The sequence below is a fragment of the Xiphophorus maculatus genome, chromosome 20 (assembly GCF_002775205.1).
Source record: "Xiphophorus maculatus strain JP 163 A chromosome 20, X_maculatus-5.0-male, whole genome shotgun sequence".
Taxonomy (NCBI): Eukaryota; Metazoa; Chordata; class Actinopteri; order Cyprinodontiformes; family Poeciliidae; genus Xiphophorus; species Xiphophorus maculatus.
Genome location: NC_036462.1, coordinates 8,162,466 through 8,185,551, shown reverse-complemented (window position 1 = coordinate 8,185,551; position 23,086 = coordinate 8,162,466). Strand labels below are relative to the sequence as shown.

The 23,086-nt window shown below is 35.6% G+C and overlaps 1 protein-coding gene across 3 annotated transcripts in view; it reads left to right on the top strand.

Annotated features, from left to right (window-relative positions):
- The window catches only part of LOC102228039 (metabotropic glutamate receptor 4-like), a 175,971-nt gene that overhangs the window by 100,826 nt on the left and 52,059 nt on the right, over positions 1–23,086 (top strand). For all 3 annotated transcript variants that reach the window (XM_023325581.1, XM_005802228.3, XM_023325580.1), the window contains exon 3: positions 849–1,065. In XM_023325581.1, the coding sequence (XP_023181349.1) occupies positions 849–1,065 (217 nt within the window). The remainder of the gene's footprint in view (positions 1–848; positions 1,066–23,086) is intronic.

Sequence of the window (23,086 nt, the reverse complement as noted above, 5' to 3'; positions counted from 1 at the left end):
AGATTCTCTTAAAAAACCACACTGTCTAATCTTGCCAACGGACCAGCATTTCCTCCAACATCCTGACAGAAAAGACAGCTCCACACACACTGGCTCAGAAGTGCCAGTTCCTTAGTTTTATATTAAGTTGAGTGTTACTAACTTTGTGAGTTTGCTCATCAAACTACTTAACTGAAGGGTGGAATTCTTGTTATTAACAAACTTGTCTTATTTTTGAAATAAGCGATGTTTATTCTATACGTTTGTAAAGTTAAACTGTCTGTGAATGTGCTGAACTTGATCTTTCATCTATTGTTGTTCTAATATCCAAACCCTATCAGGTTTGGAACTGCTTTACTACCAGGTAGTGCTACAAATTGGTAATTTTGATAAATAACTAATTTTGGTAATAAATGCATGTGGCCTTTATTAATAGCTATCTATAGCCAAAGCAGACTGTTATTGCACAACAGAACTCTCAGAAATTCACTTACATTTATGCTCCACATCTAACACTTGAATAGAAACAGTGATTTATTTCAATACAACAAGATCCATACTTTTAAAGAAGAAAAACTTGGGTCTCCAAGATAATTTTTAAGTTCACCACTCTTATCTTCTTTTTGCAGAATTACCATTGCTACAGTTTTTTATACTATTGAGATAGTAGATTCTGTGTTTTTATTTTACACTTCTAGAATCATTTCTGTCACTACATCCTATGCAAAACATTTTTTTTTGTGTGTTGTGTAACTGCCTCTTCACATGGTTTATACTGCATGTGGCCTTGTGCCAGTACGCTATCCTTCCCCACAGCTGCACTGACGGCCACTTTATGCTTTTAATGTTATCGGTATATCTGTGTACAGATACCCCAGGTGAGCTACGCCTCTACAGCGCCGGAGCTGAGTGACAACACCCGCTACGACTTCTTCTCCCGTGTGGTGCCTCCAGACACGTATCAGGCCCAGGCCATGGTGGACATTGTTAAGGCCATGCGCTGGAACTTTGTCTCCACTGTGGCCTCAGAGGGAAACTACGGAGAGAGCGGAGTTGATGCTTTCATTCAGAAGTCTCGGGAGGACGGTGAGTACACCATATGTCCTCATATGGCATTTTACAACGCTGATTCTCTTGACTCTGTTTAATAAGTCAAATTCATAAATTTCATCAAGGAAAAGAAGAAATTACTTCTACTGTTATTACAAAGTAAATAATGGGGACAAAACCTGTTGGAGAACCATTGGATAAACAGAGATAGCTTTAAAGATAACTACAAGAAAGTAAAGTATATAGTTAAAATTTTAATCATTTCTTTAGCAACAGGCTGATTAAAGGTAGAATCATTAAAAAAATATATGGGTTGGTTTGGTTCAATGTACTTTTTATCAATACAATTTTTTTCTCTACTATAATTTGATTTTCAGCTTTGTGTGTGTAGGAAGTAAGGGTGCTATAATTCTAGAGATATTATCTGTAAATTACCCACAAAACGTAAAACTGAAAAATAAATATAACTATTTAACATCATTGGACTTTGAGGACATAATTACTTTTATAGTGAAAAACCCCCAAAAAGATGCATCTTAACTTTGTGCATCTCCTTAGTTTGTTTTAAGCAAACTAAGGAGCAGAGGCAGAAACTCTCATACGTGGAGCAAACTGACAGATTACAAATTATGATAGATTTAATTTAAAGACATAAAGTACTTCAGTTTTCTTTAACATGATTCAGCATCAGACAAACAAAAAGATTCAGATTGTCAAAAAATAAACAGATGTGCTTGGGAGTAGATTTCAGATTATTCTCTCAAAAAACCTACTATATTACTCCTAAAAATGATAAAGAAAGAAAGAATAAATAAAAAGATAAATAATGATTTTGCCATTTTGCTAGGCAAGACGTGTGTTTGGATGCACCTATTAGTGCATCCATGTATGTGTGTGCTCGCTCGCTTGAAGGCAGCTTTATTGTCAGTACAAAAATAAAAATAAGAAACTGCAGAAGAAAAAAGGTGCAAACTACTAATCAGGCTCTCAGATTCCTTTGTCTTTCTGCTTGCTGACCTACTGGTACCCTCTGACCCTTCACTGGGCTACTGGTGTGAAGCCTACATTTAGTGCATACACTGAGCCCAACCATGCACATATATAACAAACCAAGACAAAGTGAACAAAAAGGTGCATTTTTTTTAAGAACTGCTTGATTTCTAAACTCACGTCCTAAAAAAGACATATTGTGGCAAAATGAAAACCCATGTAACATTCTTACTCACAGCTGCCAAACATTTTGAGGAGATATTGCTTTATGTTGTTTGAATGTGTAAGTAAGCACATTCTAGCTGTCATACTAATTCTGAAAGAATGTCAGGTCTAAGTCTTTACGTTTAGCACCTGAAACAGAAGCTAGAAACAACAGTGATGATGTTCTGCTGTATTTTTTATATTTTTGGCTCATTTCTATTTTCTCTGAATCACGCCCTGCATATTGTTTTTCCCTAATAACACCAAGGCTGTAAAAAAAGTATTTATCCATCACAGATTTCTTCTGTTTTTGCTGCTTTGTCAATTAAATATTTCAGATTATTAAATAAATTTTAATATCAGACAGAGATAATCTGAGTGAACACAAAAGGCAATTTTCAAATTATGGTTTCACTCAATAAGGGAAATGGCTATCAAAAGCAAACTGGCTCTATCTGAAAAACTTTATTGTCTTCTAACTGGAAATACGCCTTTTACGTTTCTGTGGAGGAATTTTGTCTAATCAGTCAATAGAACAATTTTCCAATCATGCTGGGGATCATCAGGGTGTTTGTTATGGCTAGCATTAGTTTTGACCTTGAAACCTATACGGATGCCTCATTTTCCAGTCTAACTCTTGTGAAATCAAAGACATTGACCCTAACTGAGGAATGTGAGGCCTTCATGGCTTATATGCTGTTCTGTACTCATCTGTGACATCCTAGAAGAATTGTTGGTGCATTCTCTGCTCCATGTTTTCTCCAGTTGTGGAATATGAGTCCCAAAGTTAGATGGCTTGTAACTTTTTCCAGGTTGTTAGAAATAAACTATTTTCTCTTTTTTTTGCATTTCTTTAGATCAGTGTGTGATGTTTTGGTTCTTGAGATATGTTAGCTTTCTTCATGTTGTCAAATGTGTTGTTTAAAAGGGACTTTTTGATTCTGCAGGTAAGAAATCAGACCTGGGTATGGAATTATATATTTCTCATCAAGCTAGGTTGGTTTAGAAAAAAACTGTTTCTTATACATGCTATGATTGTCTTTGTTTGGAAAAATATAATAGTCTATCTGACACCTCTAAGTGTGACAAAAAAAGCATAAATCTAAGAAATCTATGAGGGTCTAATAGCTTTTCTATAATCAGCAAAGTACTCAACAAGAAGAATGATCAAGTAGTGTGATTCCATGTCATACATAACACCTCCTATTAGAGATAGACAATAATCTGTATATTAAAAACACATAATTCCTACACATATTACACAAAGTTAACAATAAGTGTTTTTGGACTCTTTAGGTTGCTTTAGGTGTGTTTACTCTGTTTTACTGAAAGAGTTCCCGTGATGTTTGACTGTTTTGGTTGACTAAGTGCAACTGTAATTAAAAAATGCACTCTAAGATACCCCAGTGATGTCTCAGTCTTGCACTGTGCCTACAAACCCCCCCCCCAAAAACAAAAAACAACTTGGATGTTGTTTATCGGCTCAGTCTGTCACTTTGTTCTATTAATCTCTTGGGAACAAGTCTGCTGAGGGTTAAGAAAAAAAACCTTCTTTCTGCATGAAGCATCCCCAGGACTTTATCCAAGTATGGCAATGAAGATATATATATATATATATATATATATACAGTATATGTTCCCTGCAAATTGTTTTAAATATAATTTTGATCAAATTTGCTTAGCTAATGTCTGTCCCCAAAATGAATATTGCATGCCTAATGTACTCTTGTGTATTTTAAAGAAAGAATGCATTGTCTCCAAATAAGACAATCCAGTTCTGTTTCATGTTATCACCTTTAGGGTAGGCATGAAGGCATAAAAACAGGAAGTCTCTTTCTGTCCTGTCCCAATGCAAGAGAGATGGATGATGGAGCATCCCAAAGTTACTCGTACTTTATCAGCCAACCCACTGAAATACTTTTGGAGCTCCTCTAGCATAGTATTTTGTGGATCAAGCTGGAAGTTGCTGTGTCATTTCTTCTAAAGGAGACCAAAATCACCTTACTTGATCCATCTGAAATTCATAAACATATCTACACTATAAGATCCAACCATCACTTAAAACAAATGAGGCGAGCTATGCTCATAAAATAAGGTATGACCTCATTGAAAAATATCTTCTGTGAGGAATGTTACCCAGTAAAAGAGCTTTTGCTCTAAAATATATCAAGATGGTTCCATCCTTCTTAGTAGCTTTATTTTTCCACCCCAGACGCCGCAATTGGAGGAGGCAGTCATTCGAGGCCTTATGCACCACACTCAGAGGCCCTGACCATGGATATTTTTAAACTGATATTTTTCCATTCACTTTCTGAAAAAAACGATGAAATACTGTAGCACTTCAAATCAAGTATTTAGAAAACTTTTTTTTTTCCAACCATGAAGAAAACTTAGAATGTCATGTTTTCTAAGCACATTACTTTTATTGGTGACAGTCTATCACAAATTAACATGGCTGCAGGTAAAATGGTATAAACAACACAAGTTTTGTTGGGATTTCCAGCCAACAAAGATGTGAGCATAGACAGCATAGACAGAGCTCAGTGTTTGTTTTTTAAAATCATTCATTTAAATATCATCACAGATATACATAAACAAGATTTTAATAAGAATCTCAAATTTGGAAAATGTCTTATTTTTTCTCAACAAATCAGCCAATTGTATGCAAATTTGAGGAGAAAACAAAGAAATTAAGCTCATTTTGTGAAATAGTCATGTCGGTTTGGAAAGATTCAAAAAAGCAAGGTGAGGTGGTACAAAGTCCTGTTGATACTAAGATATAGTGTAGATGTTTATAATATGCATAAACATCACTCTAGAATACAAAGGAAAGTGTCATTAGCATTTTCGATGCCTTGTGGTATTTTAACAAATAACATTAAACCCCTATTTGGAAGGTGTTGAAAACAACAGCAAAATGATCCAAAAACCACCTACTGTTAAATGTAACATTTGTAGGTGATATATTGGATCTCGAATCTTGTTTCTCTGAACTGCAAGGTGCTAAATGTGATACAGGATTACCCGCATATACTATCAGATCTTTGTAGCACTGGCTCAAATAACTCAAAGCGGATTAATAGATCTAAGCCTAGCATACTTCCTTATCAACGTAAGAACAGTATTTTTTTCTTGTTTGTGTCTGGAAGATCTGAAAGTTCCTCTAATGTATGAATACACACAATGCAAATAAATTTCTTATTTCCTTGGATTGCTAGTAGTATAGCAGATAGTGTGGACACTCAGAACAACAATCCAATAAAAAAATGTTGTATTATCACAGGAATATTATGTGATACAGTAAACAAAAATGCTGATTCAGCAACCTTATTGGAATTTTTCTGCCTTGATAACTGTTTGTCGTGGCACTGACAGTTCAGTGGACGCCCGCCTATTCACAGTTCAGTATTCATCGATTCACCTATTCACCAAAAAAATGGCCATTTTGCAGATTTTTTTGTAGAGCTCATCTTGAGCATTCAGAAGAAAATGTAGCTTTTGAAAATTAAATATTGTGCAATGCTTCATGACACGCCTTAAGCTGGCGTTTGCAGAGCAGCCAATCCAGAAGTGCTTTTCATTTTCCTTGATTAGCTGAACCACCAGCAGCGTAGATGAAGAAAACCATGGCTGTTAACTTCTGAAGTACTGACAAAATGGTTTTCACTGTGTATATAAATGCATACTAACATACATTTGGTGTTTCCACTATTAAAACAGGGAATCATAAACATTTTTAAAGGATGTCTCATGTATTTGAAGATTTCAGCTATTTGCAATCTGTTGTGGTTCCTAACCCCCACTAATACAGGTGGCCCACTGTAGTATTCTTTTATCCTGAGTAGTTGTCAGCATAAACCTTTATAGTTTCTCTTTATTCAGTGACCATGTAAAATATGCTGATTCTGTAAACGTTTTTTACAGAAAAAAAGCTGACACTCTCTTGGATAAGATGTAAAATTCAAAGACGAGCACTAAGAAATCACATGGAAAAAGATTTGTGCCTGTCCATTTGTAAATTAAAAGGTATTAAGCATGATAATTATAGGGTTACAACTTTGCATTTAATGTTTGTTAAAAACATGAGACAAATAATTGTCTGTTCAAGATTTCATAAGCCAAGCCCGTAGAATTCATCAGATTTTCTTTCTGAGTGGGTAAATTTCTTCAATCAACACTTAACAAATCAAATCAATTTAAAAGGCCCAGAAGAATCTATAGATAATGTTCTACCTATGATTAGCTTACAGTTTGAGGTATTAAGAGAAATTCTATTCTGTGCTCTGCTTCAATAGCATTAAGTAAGCAAACTAATCAGCCTGTTACAAAATATTACACAGTCTGTAAATAGTAACAAGACCGCTGCACTTGCTTCACTCTTATCAAATCACACGGGATCAGTATGAGTTAAATACTCCAAGGTAATACCTGATGAGGCAAATTATTTGAATCATCTTCCATACCAATGACCCCAGATGGCCCAGAGTCACCTGTTTGCCATTGTACCAGCAGACTTTTCTCTCTAAGGAGAGATAATAACATATCTGTGCACATTGTGAGCAAGAGGCAGATGATGAAAGGTAAATATGAATTCCAGGTTGTTTTGGTCTTTGCTAGCCTCTCTTCCCGGTGAGAAAAAAAGGAATATAGAGCTGTGAATTGGTAACCTTCAGTCTTTCTTTTTTCTTGGAGGTGACCAGTATTTCATCTCTAAGGTGTTGTTGCTGAATGCGAAGCCTTCTACCCCCTGTTTCCCTCTTTTGGATAAGATGTAAAATTCAGAGACAAGCACTAAGAAAGAAATCACATGGAAAGAGACTTGTGCCTATCCATTTGTAAATTAAAAGGTATTAAGCAAGATAATTATAGGGTTACAACTTTGCATATAATGCTTGTTAAAAACATGAGATAAAAAATTGTCTGTTCAAGATAAAAGATGTAATGTCTCATTGTCCAGACAATGTGAATATTAAAGCAAAATAAAACATTTAAATCACCTGACAAATCAGGATAAGTCATTTTACCAGATCAATACAAGATTGAAATGTAAGGTGACAAACCAAATTTAGTATGAGTTTAATTTCTTGATAGGTTTGTACTTTTGGGATACTGTATTTCTCCTGCTGTCAGATAACAATACATATCTTTCTCTTTCTCTCAGAGGAAAATAAACATAACTCATTTAATGGATATTTTTGTTATTTTGTCTTGTGGGAACTCAACTTTTTTCACCTCTTTCTATGCTTAAGAATGCAAGCACTGTTTTGTGTTGGCAGGGGGCATCCATCCATTTCTGTTCAGAGCTTTAAGATGAATTCTTACTAGTTTCACAATGGCATCTAACATTTGGAAAGGATCCATACATTCTGCGTAGTAAAAGAAAGCTACAAGCCGTGTTCAGGTTGCATCTCCTGTAATCTTGATTGATGATGATGATTATTATCGTCTTCCTGACCTCATTCACTTCAGATTCCAGCATCCTCCTTATTTCTTCTGTTTCCTTATTCACTCTGTTGTGTTCTGGATCACTGACAAAAAAATATTTTGATTAATCCAATAAATTTTAATTAAACAGCCATATTTGAGCTGTCAACTTTAATTTCCATTTAAATCCTTGAGTTAATAAATCTCTGAAAGGAAAGTCTAAATTGATAATTTTTTTTGGATTTGTTTGATCATGTGACAATAATACTGATGCAGTGCAGGATGATGGGGAGTTAAAAGAAAAGGCAGAAGCATGGTCATTTTCAAAGGGTGGTATAAATAAATATAGATATAGTCTATATGTCCTCAGAAACAATATTAACATCGAAAGATAAAGTCCTGTGTCACCGAAAGAGTTAGCGGGAGAATCCTTACATAATGTATGCTGAAGATCTAGGGACACCGGATGTTTATTTGTTTAATTTCAAAGAAAGACTTTTGAAAACAACATAGATTCAGAAACAGAAAGCTCTTAATGTTTATCTGGGGTCCACTTCATGCACTCTTACTACTTCAGTATTTATGATTTTTTTTTTTTTTTTTTTTGTGCAACCTTTCTGAAAGCAACTGTGTGGCCCAGCAAGAGTTGGCAGGAGAAGCACATCTTGCAGACAGCCCATCTTTGCAAAGATGTTCATTAACATGGAGCTTGCCCCAATAGACATCATTAATCAAGTTAATGAAACTCAATGTCGATAAGAGCCCTAACAAGATTCCCTCACAAACCAATGACCGTCCTGACATTAACATGAGAATCCTTGCTAATGGAGTAAGTGCCACCCCTGTGTGACGCAAAGGATTACAAGCATTAGAAATAGAGTCAGCATGGAAAAGTGCATGTAGGAAATGCAAAACAAAGAAAAAGAAATCAGGGAGCATCAACAATGATGAATTGCTCGAGGCTTGTTATTTGAAGATTCAGAAAATAGACAATAGAGAGAGTTGATGTTATTCCTGGTAACAGAAAAAAAAGAAAGAACTCAGCTGGAAGAGGGAAATCATTATTATGTCGTATTTATCAGATCCTAATGAGTTAATTAAAAGTTGATTTTGTTCCATTGATTAGGTGTTGGGATTATGTATTTATTTGGATAATACAGCTGATAAAAATACCAGAATACTTTTTCTGATACATGCTTGCATGCACTTCCCATCCCCCTCTGCCTGTCTAATGAGGACATAAAAAGAAATTTCCCAAAACATCAGACATGCCATTCACTGATGCAAGGGCGGAGTTAAGGACCATTTTAAAATTCAGATTAGAACATGCTTGAACTGTTGGTGTTAACATGAGCAAGCTTTTGTGTGAGGGTTAGACAGGGCATGTATTCATTATATTGCACTGATGAATATGACACTCATGGGAATGGTGTGACAACACTTGAGCAAACCCAGAGTATGCTTCTGCAGGCGAGGCTTTAGACATGCAGACATATTTTTTTTTTATTTGTTCTCAAATTTGATGTCCCAGAGAAACATGAAATATCAGAGTCTTCCTTCACTAAAAGCCAAACAGCCTACAAGGAGATTTAATGGAAAAAAATATTGAAAGCTCAGCGATTGGTTGAGAGAAAAACTTTGCTCCACCCAGAGCAGCCTGGGAGGTTTTCGAACATCTGTACTCTAAATGACTGCAGTCACCAAGGGAAGAGATCACAGCACACTCAGCAATGTTCCTCTTTTTATCCATATGGCCTTTTAAATCTCGAGTTCACACCCTGTGCTGTGTGTCGGCCACTTATAGTGTTATTTATTATGTGACACCATATAAACGACCCCTGAGTGCCTCAGATATGTCCTGTTAGAATTTGTTTAAACAGTTACTTGTCATTGCCTAATTGGGCAAAGCTAATAGTTGAATAATCATCCATCATCTGAAGAATTTTCTCTTGGTAGCTATTCCCTCTCTGTTACAAGCATGATGGTCATATATTGCTCTTAATGTAAAGTCAATTTTTCAAAGCAAACACTGCTGCTTGAACTCTGATCTTCAGGCATGCCCAGTAGAAATGTGCTGTTCCCCAGCTCAGATTTTCACATGACATTGTTCTGCACCCGTGAAATGCAGTGTGGTAAATTCACATAATGACATTTCCCACATGGGGCTTGTACTTTCTGATGTAAGTGTGAAATAATACATATTCAAACAGGGAAGATAATTGGGCAAATTATGTGCGTGAAGATCAAATCAAAAGTACAAAGAAATCCATGGCAATGGATTAGGTTGTGAGGGATGCTGTGTGGGCTGTTGCATTCAATTGTAGCCTGATGTTTTTATGTAAAACTGCACAAACTCAGATCAAAATAGGGTTTTAAATATTAGTGCACTTTTTTCAGGTAATATTTGCAGGAGGACCTTTTTAGAAAAGATAATCTAAAATTACGGACAGTGGTGCATGAATCTTTGATTAAATGATATTTAGATTGGTTTTTGTTTATTCTATGGAGACATTTTATTAGAAGTCATGAGAGAATATTATAAATGGGAGTGCTCATGCAACTAATCTGGATTACAATTCTCCCACTAATCCATACAACTTATTTCCATTATTACATACCGATGTCACTTTTGTCCAAGGGATGAGCTTTTCTCAGCTTCTGACATAGAGTTTCTAAATGGCTTAATTTATAATCGTCATTAGAGCAGATTTACATGTTGTATTATTCAGTATTATAAAGACTGAATCAAATAAAAACATCAGAGACTGCTTTCACTTTGAACTACTATAGTGTGGCTCATGAACACTTGGAATGAGTTTGCGGACTCACAATAGACAATGTAAAAGAAGTACAAACCTTTTTTAAAAAAAACCTTCTCAAATGAGCATATATGAAGAAGTTTGTGTGTGGGATTGGATATATTAAATGATTAGAAGTTCTAGACAAAAATATCCTTAACTGACTTCATTTGATGAGGATGGTAATTTAATTTTCTATTGATTGACATGAACATGAAACTTTTTTAGAGATTTGTTTAAAATTAAGTAGAGTGATACATATCTCTTAGTCCCCTCTACTATCTGCTTGACAGTTTGTGTTTTAAGATATTATCATCTTTCTCCAACCTCCAGGGTTTGTTAGATGTCTCTCTGTGAAGTCTAGATTTGGTAGGAACATCACCAACCTAAGTCAAAGAATGGAACCAACCACACTGCATATAAAGAAAACAACGGATCATGAGAAGAAGACAAAACCACAGTCTGTAACCCTGAAAAAGAATATATTCACATCTTTATAATTATCTTTAATTTCATAAAACAATAATTATTATATGTTTAGTGCATACCATTTTGGGATCTTTTATCTTGCATTATGTTGTCAGACAGTTTCCATTCTAGTGATTTCCTAAATTCACCGGTCTAGCAGAAACTGAGCTCAGCATTTTAAAAATGTGGTTAATCACAGTTAATTCATGATTTAACAAGGGATGCAATTACCTTCCCTCAGCAGGACAGGTTGCTTAGGATAGCTTTCTTGCCTTCATAAACTACATCAACTGAAAACTGTTTTTTTCTTACTTACACAGGCTATTTTTGTCTGAAATAAAATTTTGTGTGGTGATCTAAAATATTTAAGTGTCATAAACAAAAAAGACAGGAGGAATTTGTGTGAACAAATACTCTTTTACTGCACTATCTATGTCCTCTAATGGAGTATGGAGGCAGTTTTACTTCTGGCCAAGGACCCTGAAGTGCTTATGCTAAAGAAATGGCAGAACCACTCCTGTTTTATTGATGCATGGTGATCACTGCCATGAGGGGCCAAAATAATGACTTTGGTAGCTAATGAGGCAACATTGGCATAAACCAACCAATGACTGTCAGGGACAGCCAATCTCCATGCACAATATGCTGGAATAACCTTGATAGTGGAAACTGAATTTGATTTAGCAATGGAAAAAAGAGAAATCAGTGATGGTGTGTTTTGAGCAAAATTTCCATACAGTAATAGGCTACACAAGGACTTACAAATAGGTTTCCAATTGTCCCATTAGCCCTAATGAAATAAGCGGAATATTTAGAGTGAGCTAAACTTTGAGAGCTGACTGGAGGGAATGTCAGCAGATTTGTAATTTTTCCAGACCAAATGTGTTTGATTTTCTGACATTGGCTTAGAAAGAGACACTTTAGCCATGAATGAATGTGCTTTGGATTTCAAGTTTCAATCTATCAAGTTTATTTGTATAGCACATTCCAGCAACAAGGCAGTTCAAAGTGCGTTACATCACAAAAACACAAACATACAAAGTTATAAACACTACTCGGTGGAAATCTTCTTCAAGGAAATTATTAAAATACAATAATCTGTTCATTGTCGTTTTTCTCGTTTCTGTAGCTGTTAGGGCAGAGTTACATAGATATAGAAAAAGACCTTTGACAGCTTTATAAAAGTGGTAAACTGCCCATTATTCATCAAACACAAAGGTACTATCATAAAATCTCTTTTGTCCAAATACATTAAAAGGGGACAATTTCCAGGGAGAGGAAAGAAAACAGACACACTTTCTTTGTGTTGCCATTTTAAGTTATATCAAAATAATCCCTCTATTTTTTTCCTGGCATATTTCAAATTCACGATAGAAGTCTGGGCGTTTTCAGGCTTCTCTGCAAAATTGCAAATGAGGAAGGCACTGGGTTGTTCTCAGGGTTTGTTATTGAACTGTTATTGAAGACATTACGCTGAAACCCTTATGAAGTTATAAGGGCCTAGGAGAGGGTTTTTAATTTAATTCTGAATAAGGAATAAAGCATGAGCGATTTGCCTAGCAGGAATCACAGGATGGGTTCTTGACACAGTGTCACTTTGACTCAGGGTGTGTCATTTCCATTAGAAATGACAACCAGCTTAACAGTCTGATGAAAAACAGAAAGAGGTGGAGGGGAAAAGAGTGGGAGGGATGATATAGAATCAGATTTTAAGGTGGAAAACATGAAATGTTTGCAGAATGCAAAATGAGAGTTTAATATGCCAGTGGGCAGGAAGATGCCACAAAGCTGAAATTTTGTTTGTCATTTCTTCTATTTTGAGCTAGATTAGAATGAAACTATTTGTCCTCTAAATGCAGTTCACTGATGGTAGTGCACAGTATGTAAGGATTTCCTTGGATTTTGTTCATCCTGTGTGATGAAACCTTACTAGAAAACAGATGCCCTCTGGGAATCTTACTTCCTGTGTTTCCTAGTCAAAACATAAACCTAAACATCCACACCATACATAGCTGATTTCCTCATGCTCATATTGTCATGAAGTGGTGCGGTGAGGGGTGGTGAGGCAGACGCTGCAGACCCAGGTAGGATGAATAGTTGAATTTAATGAAGAAAGCACAGTCCAAACAACTGGCAGCACGCACGTTGACAACGAATTGGCAAGACATTGACAAGGACCCGACGAGGAACAAGGAACACAGGTGGAGTTAAATACACAGCGGGTAATCACAGAACCAGACACACCTGGGAACAATCAAGGGGAGGACAGGACAACGAAGAGACTCAAGGACACAGAAAACTCGAAATTAACACACAGAAAACACAGAACACGACACATATGCCTTGTATCTAGTATATTATTTGAATTATTTTAGTTTAACTTAGTTTATTGAAATAAAAAGCTCAATTGGCTGCTGAAACTTAGGTGTATCTTATTTTTCTCACTTTTGTGCATATTCTGTCAGGCTGGTTTGGTGCCAGTTAATACATAGGCAACTTAGTTATCAGAACTGCATTGGTGCTAGGTCAGAATAATATTCTTTCATGGCTCATGACGTGGGTTTTAAGATCTGAAAATAAGGTAAGTATTGCACTTTTTTTTTCTTTTTCTTATGCTGATAGTTCTGTGGAGAATAGTTGGAGTCAGTTGTGTTTCAACCAGTTATTTGGGAGCACGTATGTTGGATCAGTGGCATTTTTGCATTAATAACATAGAGGGCAAGTTCTTGCTTTTGTGACCCCTTTCTGCAAAGAACATGCACATGAAAAAACATGAACTTACAGATGTGTAACTTATTAAAATATCAAAAACTAAAAAGCTATTGTTCTGTTTGATACTTGTGTTATAGTTCTTTGATAATTCAGGTATACATGTAAGCATTTTGGATTATAAACTAGAGATGATCAAATGTGACCCAGTTTCTTAAAACACAACAAAAAATTACTTATGAAATTCCACTTTAATACCAACTTGGATCACATATTAACAATAGTGTCACTTGGTCTATTTTCCCTACAGCACTTGCACAGCATAAATAAATTGGGATTCAACATGTGACTAGGAAAGTAAAGAAAGCTTTCAGGGGGCTTCTTCTTATTAGAACTTTTGTGGCCCCAGATGGGCCACCCTGGGAAGAAAGCCATGTTGCCTCTATCAAAACAGACCATTATGTGGGATTTTGTGGGGCAGGTGGATTGCCAGATCACTGGTTTGTGGCACATCAAGATCCCTAAATTGTTTTAACTGATATCTCTCACTGTTTTTTTTATAACCTTACAAGTTAAGTTGTGCCACCTGATTTTTGGCATTATCCTGATCAGCCCATGTATTGACGAAATTAAGTCACACACTTTTCCCTGTTGTATTGATCCAGTTTTCCACATTCTGCACATTTTGTGAATGGATTAAGCTACCAGACAAACAAGGAAAATGTGATGTTCCAACATCAGCAGGGGTGATCGATGGCCGAGACAGAGCAGGTCCACAGTTTCAATGGCTGTGTTTACTGAGGCAATGCAATGGATCAAGAGGGGCAACTCGGATAGTAGAGGCAAATTGGAATCAATAAAGCCGCTATAATCATTTACGAAGTTTATTAATGATGTTGCCTGAAGCTGGCAAAGAGAGTAACACTTGCATTTAGGCAAAAAAGAAAACAACAAACAAACACTAGCATTTATGGACCTTGCTTTCTATCAATCACTACAGTCTACATTGCTTTCAGCAATGGTCTGGCTACCTTCACTCACCACACATAAACACCTCCCTCAATCATGTAATGAATGGCATCAATTATATGGCCAAGCTGCCAAGATATACAAATGATGTAGAATGGCTCAAAGTCTAAGGGCTACCAAAAGTGACGATGCAAGTCTCAGTTTAATTCACTTTCTTTCACACGGCTCCGAGCTGCAGCTCAATAGAGTTTTCATGAATTTTAAAAGGTATTTCTTTCTGTTCATGACTGACAACAGCATCAGTCACACAGGATACAGCCATAAGGCAGCTAGCGTTTTCCACCAACAGGTGCAGCCTATGCTCATGGCATTCAAAAGATTTCCCTTTGGTAAAAAAGCTCTCCAACTCAGAGTCAGAGAACGTGTCATCTGCTCCCCAAGACAGCAGTGAAAAACACACAGTGCTTTTCAAGGCACTTGAATTGTTTCTGCAGGATGTGGCAGCTCTGAAGAATAACATTTCTCTTCAGTCAAATATTGTGGTTGTGCAGCACAAATGAACAAATCTACTTGTTCTGACTGTCAAATAACACTCTTGAGTACATGAAATGAGTGAAGAGAAAGATGTAGTGGTCTGATATGCTATTTGATGGTTGAGAGATTACTATCTGAGTTTGCTATTAACATCTAGGAACAGAGATGAATAAAATGTGTCTGGACTGAGTGTAGTTCTATTTACAAGTTATTGATCTGAAGTCCAGGGTGTACTTGTAATTTATTAGCAAAAGAAGATAGCTGAAACCCATGGAAAAAAAAACATAAAGTAACACTTAGACTCAAATAATGGTAATTGTGCATAAGTATACACTGACTGTTCTGCAGCGTTGCTTCCCACTCTTAAGCCTTTAAAAAGATTAGACCCAAAGGTACAACACCATGATCATAAGATTAGCATATTGAAACAGATCTTACACATTGACATAAAATTTTAGTCTGGTTTGACTTTGTCTCCTTCACTGAACAAACTAAAGAGGTCAACCCTGGTTATAGTCTAGAAAAACTCAAAAATACAAAAATAAAATACATAATAGTGCTATCTTTTGTTTGTTGTCATTCTATCTGGACAAAAGGATGAAATAAATTTGTGTTACATCACCGAGTATCCAAATCAGCAGTTACCACATCAACATAATAATCTAGAAATCATTTATGTAACCCATCAGACTACATATTATACACATACTATGCACTGCATAATAACAGTAACACAAAAAACAGTAGAAACCCCAAATTAAAAAAAAATCTATAAATCTTTGATTCATGAATATTTCTTAGTAAACAGATGTTCTTTCGATGAATCAAAGCCATGCTAGTCATTGTTTGTTCTTTTTTTCTTCAAAGGTTCTTTGCAAACGAATCCATAGAAAATGAACAAGTGCACTCCACCAAAAAAGTCTCCATAGATTTTCTCAAAAGACTTGAAATATAGAAAAGAAGCAAAAGTGTTTCATCTCCATCTGTTTCATACTGGTAACCTGCATGGTAATGAACGCTAAGTTGTATCTAGAAAAACAAACAAAAAAAAAACATGACTTAAATTTGGTTACTGTAAAGTTAAGTAATTTATGTAATAATCAAATTGATTTAGAGTTTGATAAAAGAAGCCAGCAGTAAAACAAACACAGAAAATAAAGATTAAAGAACAAACATTTTTATTGCAATTACTGTATCAGCAACAGTAAGGTCAACATGCCTCTTTACAAAAGTTTGAACACTTTCTAATGTTTCTCAAGGTCTCATGTAACTTGCTCCTTTAAGCTACAGTATTGCTTGTTCAGAAGTTATAATCAAGAAAAGGTATGAGATGCAAGCCATACTCAGACCTTAATCTAGTGAGGAATGGCTACACAGACTTCTGAAAATCAAAATTCATGCCCATAAGGAAAGACAGCTAAAGAAGTGGAACAAGCTGGACTGCATTAAGAAACTATCTTTCCAGTTCAGATCAGGCTTGTGGTAGGCCAGTGCACCCAGCAGCAAAGGAGACACTTCACTGGTACAGAGGAAAATTGTCTCAATTAAATAGACTAAGGTAGATGCACACATCATAGAAAGTTATTCAATGAAAAATAATGCAGAGTTCGAAAGAGGAAAGTTTCAACAAATGGCATGGATAAATGTACAGTATGTGCAGAAACAATAATATGCAAAAATGGTAGCTGAACTTTTCTCATTGTCCTCTGAGTTCCTGTATTGGAATATCACTGGAATTCAATAGTAATTAAAGAATAATATAAAAAACCTGAATAAAAAAAACACTGTATAAAAACAAAAATGTTTATGAATTTACTAGACACAAAGAAACATCCTCTGTAGGCGTGAGATTCACAGGTTTGTTTTCACTGTAATAGGATTATTCCAGAGGTTCAGTCATCTTGAAGCCTTCAATCAAATATGAAAACAACACAAGAAGCACAAACATAATTATCCTCACCCAAATAGTTAAACACAGAGAGGCCATGTTTCCCAGCACACCACCCTGTTTTCTAGGCTTTCTAAACAACACTTTCTCAGCATGAAAAATTTAAAATATGCAAAACAGCTTTGGCTGGTAATTAAAAATGAAAAGGACGTCAGCGCATGAATAGTATAAACACTAAACAAACGATTCATTATAATGAACCGAAGGTCAGACTTTGAAAGAGACAACTAATAAGACATTTGTTTGTGCACAACGTTGAGGTGTGTTGACATTCTGTGAGACAAAAGAAACATGCTGAATCAAGTATGTTGTTTTCCCAAAGAAAAACAAGAGGTTTTGTAAAAAAAAAAAAAATAATATATATATATATATATATATATATATATATATATATATATATATATATATATATATATATATCACTGTCGCTTTGCATTCTTCTCATCTAGCTTCTTTGATAAAGAAAAAATGGTTTGATGTAGCTGAGAACTAAACATCACAGGCTGTATGAAAATATTTTTCTTTGGTATACACTGAACACAGAATCCCACAATCCAGCTTCAGGGGTTGTTCTGGTGAGCAATAACACACATTTCTGTAATGGTGTCACTCAAACAGAATTATAATTTATATGGGCAATGGTTTGTTTTGTAAATGAGAAACACTAAGACTGATTGTAGACTGTCTGTCACCAATAAAAAAATAAAAATATTGAGGACATGTTCAGAATGAAAACGACAAGAAAATGTCATTTAATTCACATGACTCATCACGTGAATTAAGTTGACAAGATGCTTTCAATTTCACATAAAAGGGCACAATGATGTCAGAATAGTATTGAAACACCAGCCATGAAACCTTATGATGATGAGTTGCTGTTTTTCTTTGATTGGTGCTAAAACAATTCTTGGAAACCATCATAGCAATGTTCCTAAATAATTTTTCATACTATATGTCAGTGTTGTAGTCTAGATCACCTAACCCGAGACCAAGACAAGACCAAGACCGAGGGAAGTGGAGACCGAGTCAAGACCAAGACCAGTGCCCCGTGCTACATGACACAATAAAATTTGAAATATGATCAAAATTGTTAATCAAATTCATCTGAAAGATTCACATTCCCATAAAAACACCTACATATTAAATACTTAGAGCTGAAACAAATTTAACCAATATTAAATGCATTCTTTGTTCTGCTTATATAAAAAGATTTGCCCTGGGCATTTGCCCATATCATTCCTGTCAGAAATCAGGGCTGTAAGTGAGGTAAGTCCTATCTTCTTAGAGGAGAAGAGAAGTTCAGAAGACTCGGATCGTTCGTGAATGTCTCATCACTACATTGCAGACTTTTGGACACAGTGTTGTCCCATATATGCAGAACCTTAGTCAGCACCCCTGCACAATAATTCAGCACAGTGAGTGACTTTTTTTTCATCACAAATGCTTATGCGTCTCTGTACAGCTAGCTTTGCTAACGTCACGTCAACAGAGCTTACCTTTCTTTGAGCTTCTTTTCTAAGTGACGCAACATTTTTCCCAAATCTTATTTCAGGGGGTGTAGTGAGAAAGTTAAAGTAAAAAAAAAAAAAAAAAAAAAAAAAAACTGGCATTAAAACGTTACTATGTAAAGTTCTTGTCACTGGTACAGAGTTGATGAGAAGTAAGAAGAATTAAGCTAAAGTTGGAACAGACTCGGCCACATTAAGACATGTTTGGGTTTTGTCCCTGTTCATACACATTCTGGTCAAAAGTATGTGTAGCTCTTTCATACAAATGTAGTAAAACAATATCATCATCATCCTTTTCCAAGATGCCAAGGTTTCGTCATCACAATTAAAAATGCTTTGCTTCGCTAAAGGCTCGAGGGCTTATTTTTCTTCAGTGAAAATCTGATAAATCTAATTTCTTTAATAACTGCATTAAAAAAAATGAACAACTGAGCTGTAGAAGAGTCATATAGAATATGTGAACATTTAAAGGTGACATAGAAATACATATTCTACCTTTTCAATCTGCTGATATGTGTTTAAGAACTGTCCCTGCATTTATAGCTTGTTGTGTGAATTATCTGTTCTTATTGATTGTCGCTAATAATATGATCATTATTATTTGCATGTTTTTTTCTGCTTCATCATCTCATATGATATTTACTTTTTTATGTATCTTGTATTATTGTATCATTTATCTGAAAATTTAGAAATAAAGTATTGAAAAAAGAAAGTGTATTTCTGAAAATACAATAATGAAAGAGGTAAAAATGCATTCATTGAATATGCTGAGGCAATAAAACTCAGACAACATACAAGCAGACAAACGGATGAAAGAACTAAAATCTGCATCACGTACAAGAAGCACTAAAGCACACGTAAATTGATAACAGCAAAATCCTTTTTCACATAATCATCATTATTTCGATTATTTTGCTGGATTATTACCATATATTTCTCATCGGAAAACACAAGCACACATCAAAACAAAATAAACAAAGAACATTTACAGAGTACTGTTTTATATCAGTAAAGCAGTTAAAATTACCCTTTTAATTAAGAATGCCTCATTTCACAGCTGAGCATTTGGCAATTTGCTAAGTTCACAGTTGTCTGTGCTCTAGGGCGAAGAAACACTCTAATTGTGTTTCATGTTCTGCTACTAACACCAAATGACAGAGAAACCAACATACACATAAACGCAAATGAATAGATCAGCTGTGGATCATCTAATGATGAATATAGTCAGTAATAGTGCACTTTAATCAACAACGTTACACGTTTTTATTTTATAATGAATCACCTTATCAATCACCTTACATCCATAAGGTTGTATTACCTTATGGATAAAATAAACTGAAACCTGAACTTTACATTTTTTTTGTTGAAAAAGTTGAGTGCAATCAAAGATTAAATTGAAAAATCCCAAAGCAAATTTTTTATCACTGGATGCAGTAATCTTAAAATAACAGTAGTTTTAACAACAACAACATGCTTTCTGCAGTCCAGAAATATGCTAGACAAGAACGATTAAAATAAATCATTTGACTAAATATGTTTTATTAAGTTTAGCTAATCCTACAGAGTGAATGAGATCTCTGATGAATGGAACATTCCTCCAAAATAGCTCATCCCCAGGGCTGGACGGCTCTCAATAGATGAACCAGGCAGCATAAACAACAAAATCTTGTAAACAACTCCCACACTTGACAGTTAGTCCTCTGCTGCTCCGTATTTTAAGATTTATGAATATGATGCAAATGTGTTCAATTTCTTTGTGTCGTTTCTGCCCAGACTCATGTTCATTCTTAATGAGCAAAACAGAAACGACAAATTACCAAAACAGTTTCCTTTACTTATTTTGCTTTGTGTGCCCAGCAGAGAGGGCTTTAGCACAAAATGAATTTGGAAATTATATTTCTCTTACGGTCTTACTCAACTGTGTCCACTAGAGTCATTTTGTATAAATCAAACAAACCACCCTCAACATGAAATCCTCTCATAAGCTGATGGGAAAACTGACACATCAATCAGTCAGTGGGAAAATGAAAGCAGCTGCTTCCACTGTAGTGTTTCATGGGCTTTTTAATTGGTGGGTAGGTGATAATGGAAATTGGACAGAGGACATTCATCCTCCGGTCAAAGCTCTCTTTAGGACAGAAGCAATCTAAGGCCCTGCGTCTCAAGGGCAGAAAGCAGACAACTGGAGACTAAGGAGGTTTTAAAATGAGCGAGTGGGCATTTTATTTAGTCACTTTGAAAACACTTGTATTTCCCACATCAACTCTGAAATTGAATTTGTCTTTTACTGTTAAGCAGAGGTTTATTTTACTTTTCCTTCTGTGCTGGATTCATTTTGCACAAAAGAAACTTGAGCTTGATTCCTACCATCCAGTATAATGAGCAGGAAAGACAAACTCTCTCTCTGTATTTATTTAAATGTCTAAAATTGTGACTCTGCAGCTCTTGCAACAAGGCCTCGCGGTTTAAGGGATAGATTCTTCTCTTTGAAAGCCTCAGTGCTACTGAGCAATAAGTCCCTGTATTGATAGAATATGATGCTCAGCAACAGTGCAAGAATCCTCAAAAGCTGCTTTGAATTATTTCTCATGAGTGCTTTCTTGCATTGTTTAATTTTCTCTCTCTATGATATACATTGAAGCACTTTATGCAAGCCAGTGGCCGATAAAACATCTAATTGTTCGTCTGTGCTAAAAAAGAAAAACTAACCAATCTAGCCAAATTTGTGAATGAGTCTTTTGTGATCCAACAGGGACAATTTATGAAGTCTTGGCAGCCTGTGAAGACCCATTACCTAATCATTGTCAGGCTGTCACTTCCAGATGACCTCCTCTCCACAGAAACACAGAGAGGAGCATTAAAGTGAAATTCCAAAACAGTGTGAGGCTGCCTCCTCCACTGCGTCCTCCATATGGTGCCTCAACTTTATTTTTCTTTTTAATTAACACCTTTTGAAGGTAAGCAGCGGCCTGCTTTTTGCAGAGGGCAGGACAAAAGTGTGGAAAAACCAGTCTCTGGAGGAGGCTGAGACTGTTCAGATAATCAGGGTGAGTTTGACAGAGAAAGAAAACGCTGTGAGGAATAAAGTAATTGTTCACATCTTTATAAATATTCTTTTCCATTATGCTCATGCAAACAGGGGGTCAAACTCAACAATGAGTAAAAGTTAAAACATATAATCATTTATGTAGGCCCTTATGGAACTGACATTTAAGTCTTTAAACCTTAATATGTCCTTCTATATGCTTAAGTCAAAACATACAGACTTAACAGCATAAAAACTGTATAAATGTATTAATGACTGCTCTTTCCCTCATAAAGAAAATCATTACACTACCAAGTGAGGTTCTTTGAAATTCAAAATGTCATTAAATATTTAATAAGCCGTTAAATACCCCTGAAATGAAATTAAATCAGAGATTTTGCTTATGTACAGAAAATAATAAAATCTTTGCTTGTAAATCAATTTAATTTAGAGTACCTTGCAAAAGTTTGTGTGTCATTAAACACACAAACACAAACTTTCAGTTAGTCCACAAAAATGTCCTTACCATAGATTTTTACTTATACTGTATTTAAGTAAAAAGACTCTGACCAGGATAGGCTACCATATTAATGCACTTTAATTCAAAAGTAGTTCATTGCAAATTTGGTGTCATTGGAAAATCTACCCCTGTTTCATGTTGTTTTTGCAACCTTTAAACAGGCTGTACATTCACACTTTTGTATTGCTTGGTACATCTTCCCAATAACTTTGACCAACCTTCTTATTTCTGAAAAACAACATCCCCACAATGTGATGATGTCACCATCATGCTTCACAATGGGAATTGATGTGCTTATAGTTATATGTAACATTAGGTTTCTTCTCTTGTCTTGCCACCATTCTACAAAGCTCAGATGTGTGGAGTGATCAACTACCTAAGTTGTGGACCTCTGCAGTTCTTCTAGTTAAGGTTGTCATGGGCCTCTTGGTTGCTTCTTTTATCAAGGCTTTGCCGGTGAAGTCCATTTACTAATCTCGTGATTTGTGATGCAATTGGGTGCTCTTGTTTCTGTATCAGGTTAAAAAGGGAGTCATGTATATTTTCACAATAAGAAGTCATTTGTCTATTCCATTAAACTATCAGATCATAGCAGTAAGAAAAGCTGCTCCATTTCTTTATCAGCATCTCAGAGAACCACTTGAAATCTTTAAATCAGCCATCACAAGACTGTGACTCTCATTTACCAGCTTCCTGTCACCTGTCTAACCTCTCCTTTAGTTTGGGTGTCAATGTAGCCATTTATAATAACCAAGACCGTCAGGATCGGCTGGGCAGACCCATGAGAAAATAGGCGGTAGATATTGCCTCAGAGTTGATGATTATCATCTTTCCCCAAGCTGAGCACAAAGCCTGTCTATTTGAGCTGATTGGGTTGAGCCTGGTGATGTCAGTTCTCAGGGGAAATGGCTAATGGTATTCTGTATATTATTTTTGGGACAAATAGTTTTATTTTTTCAA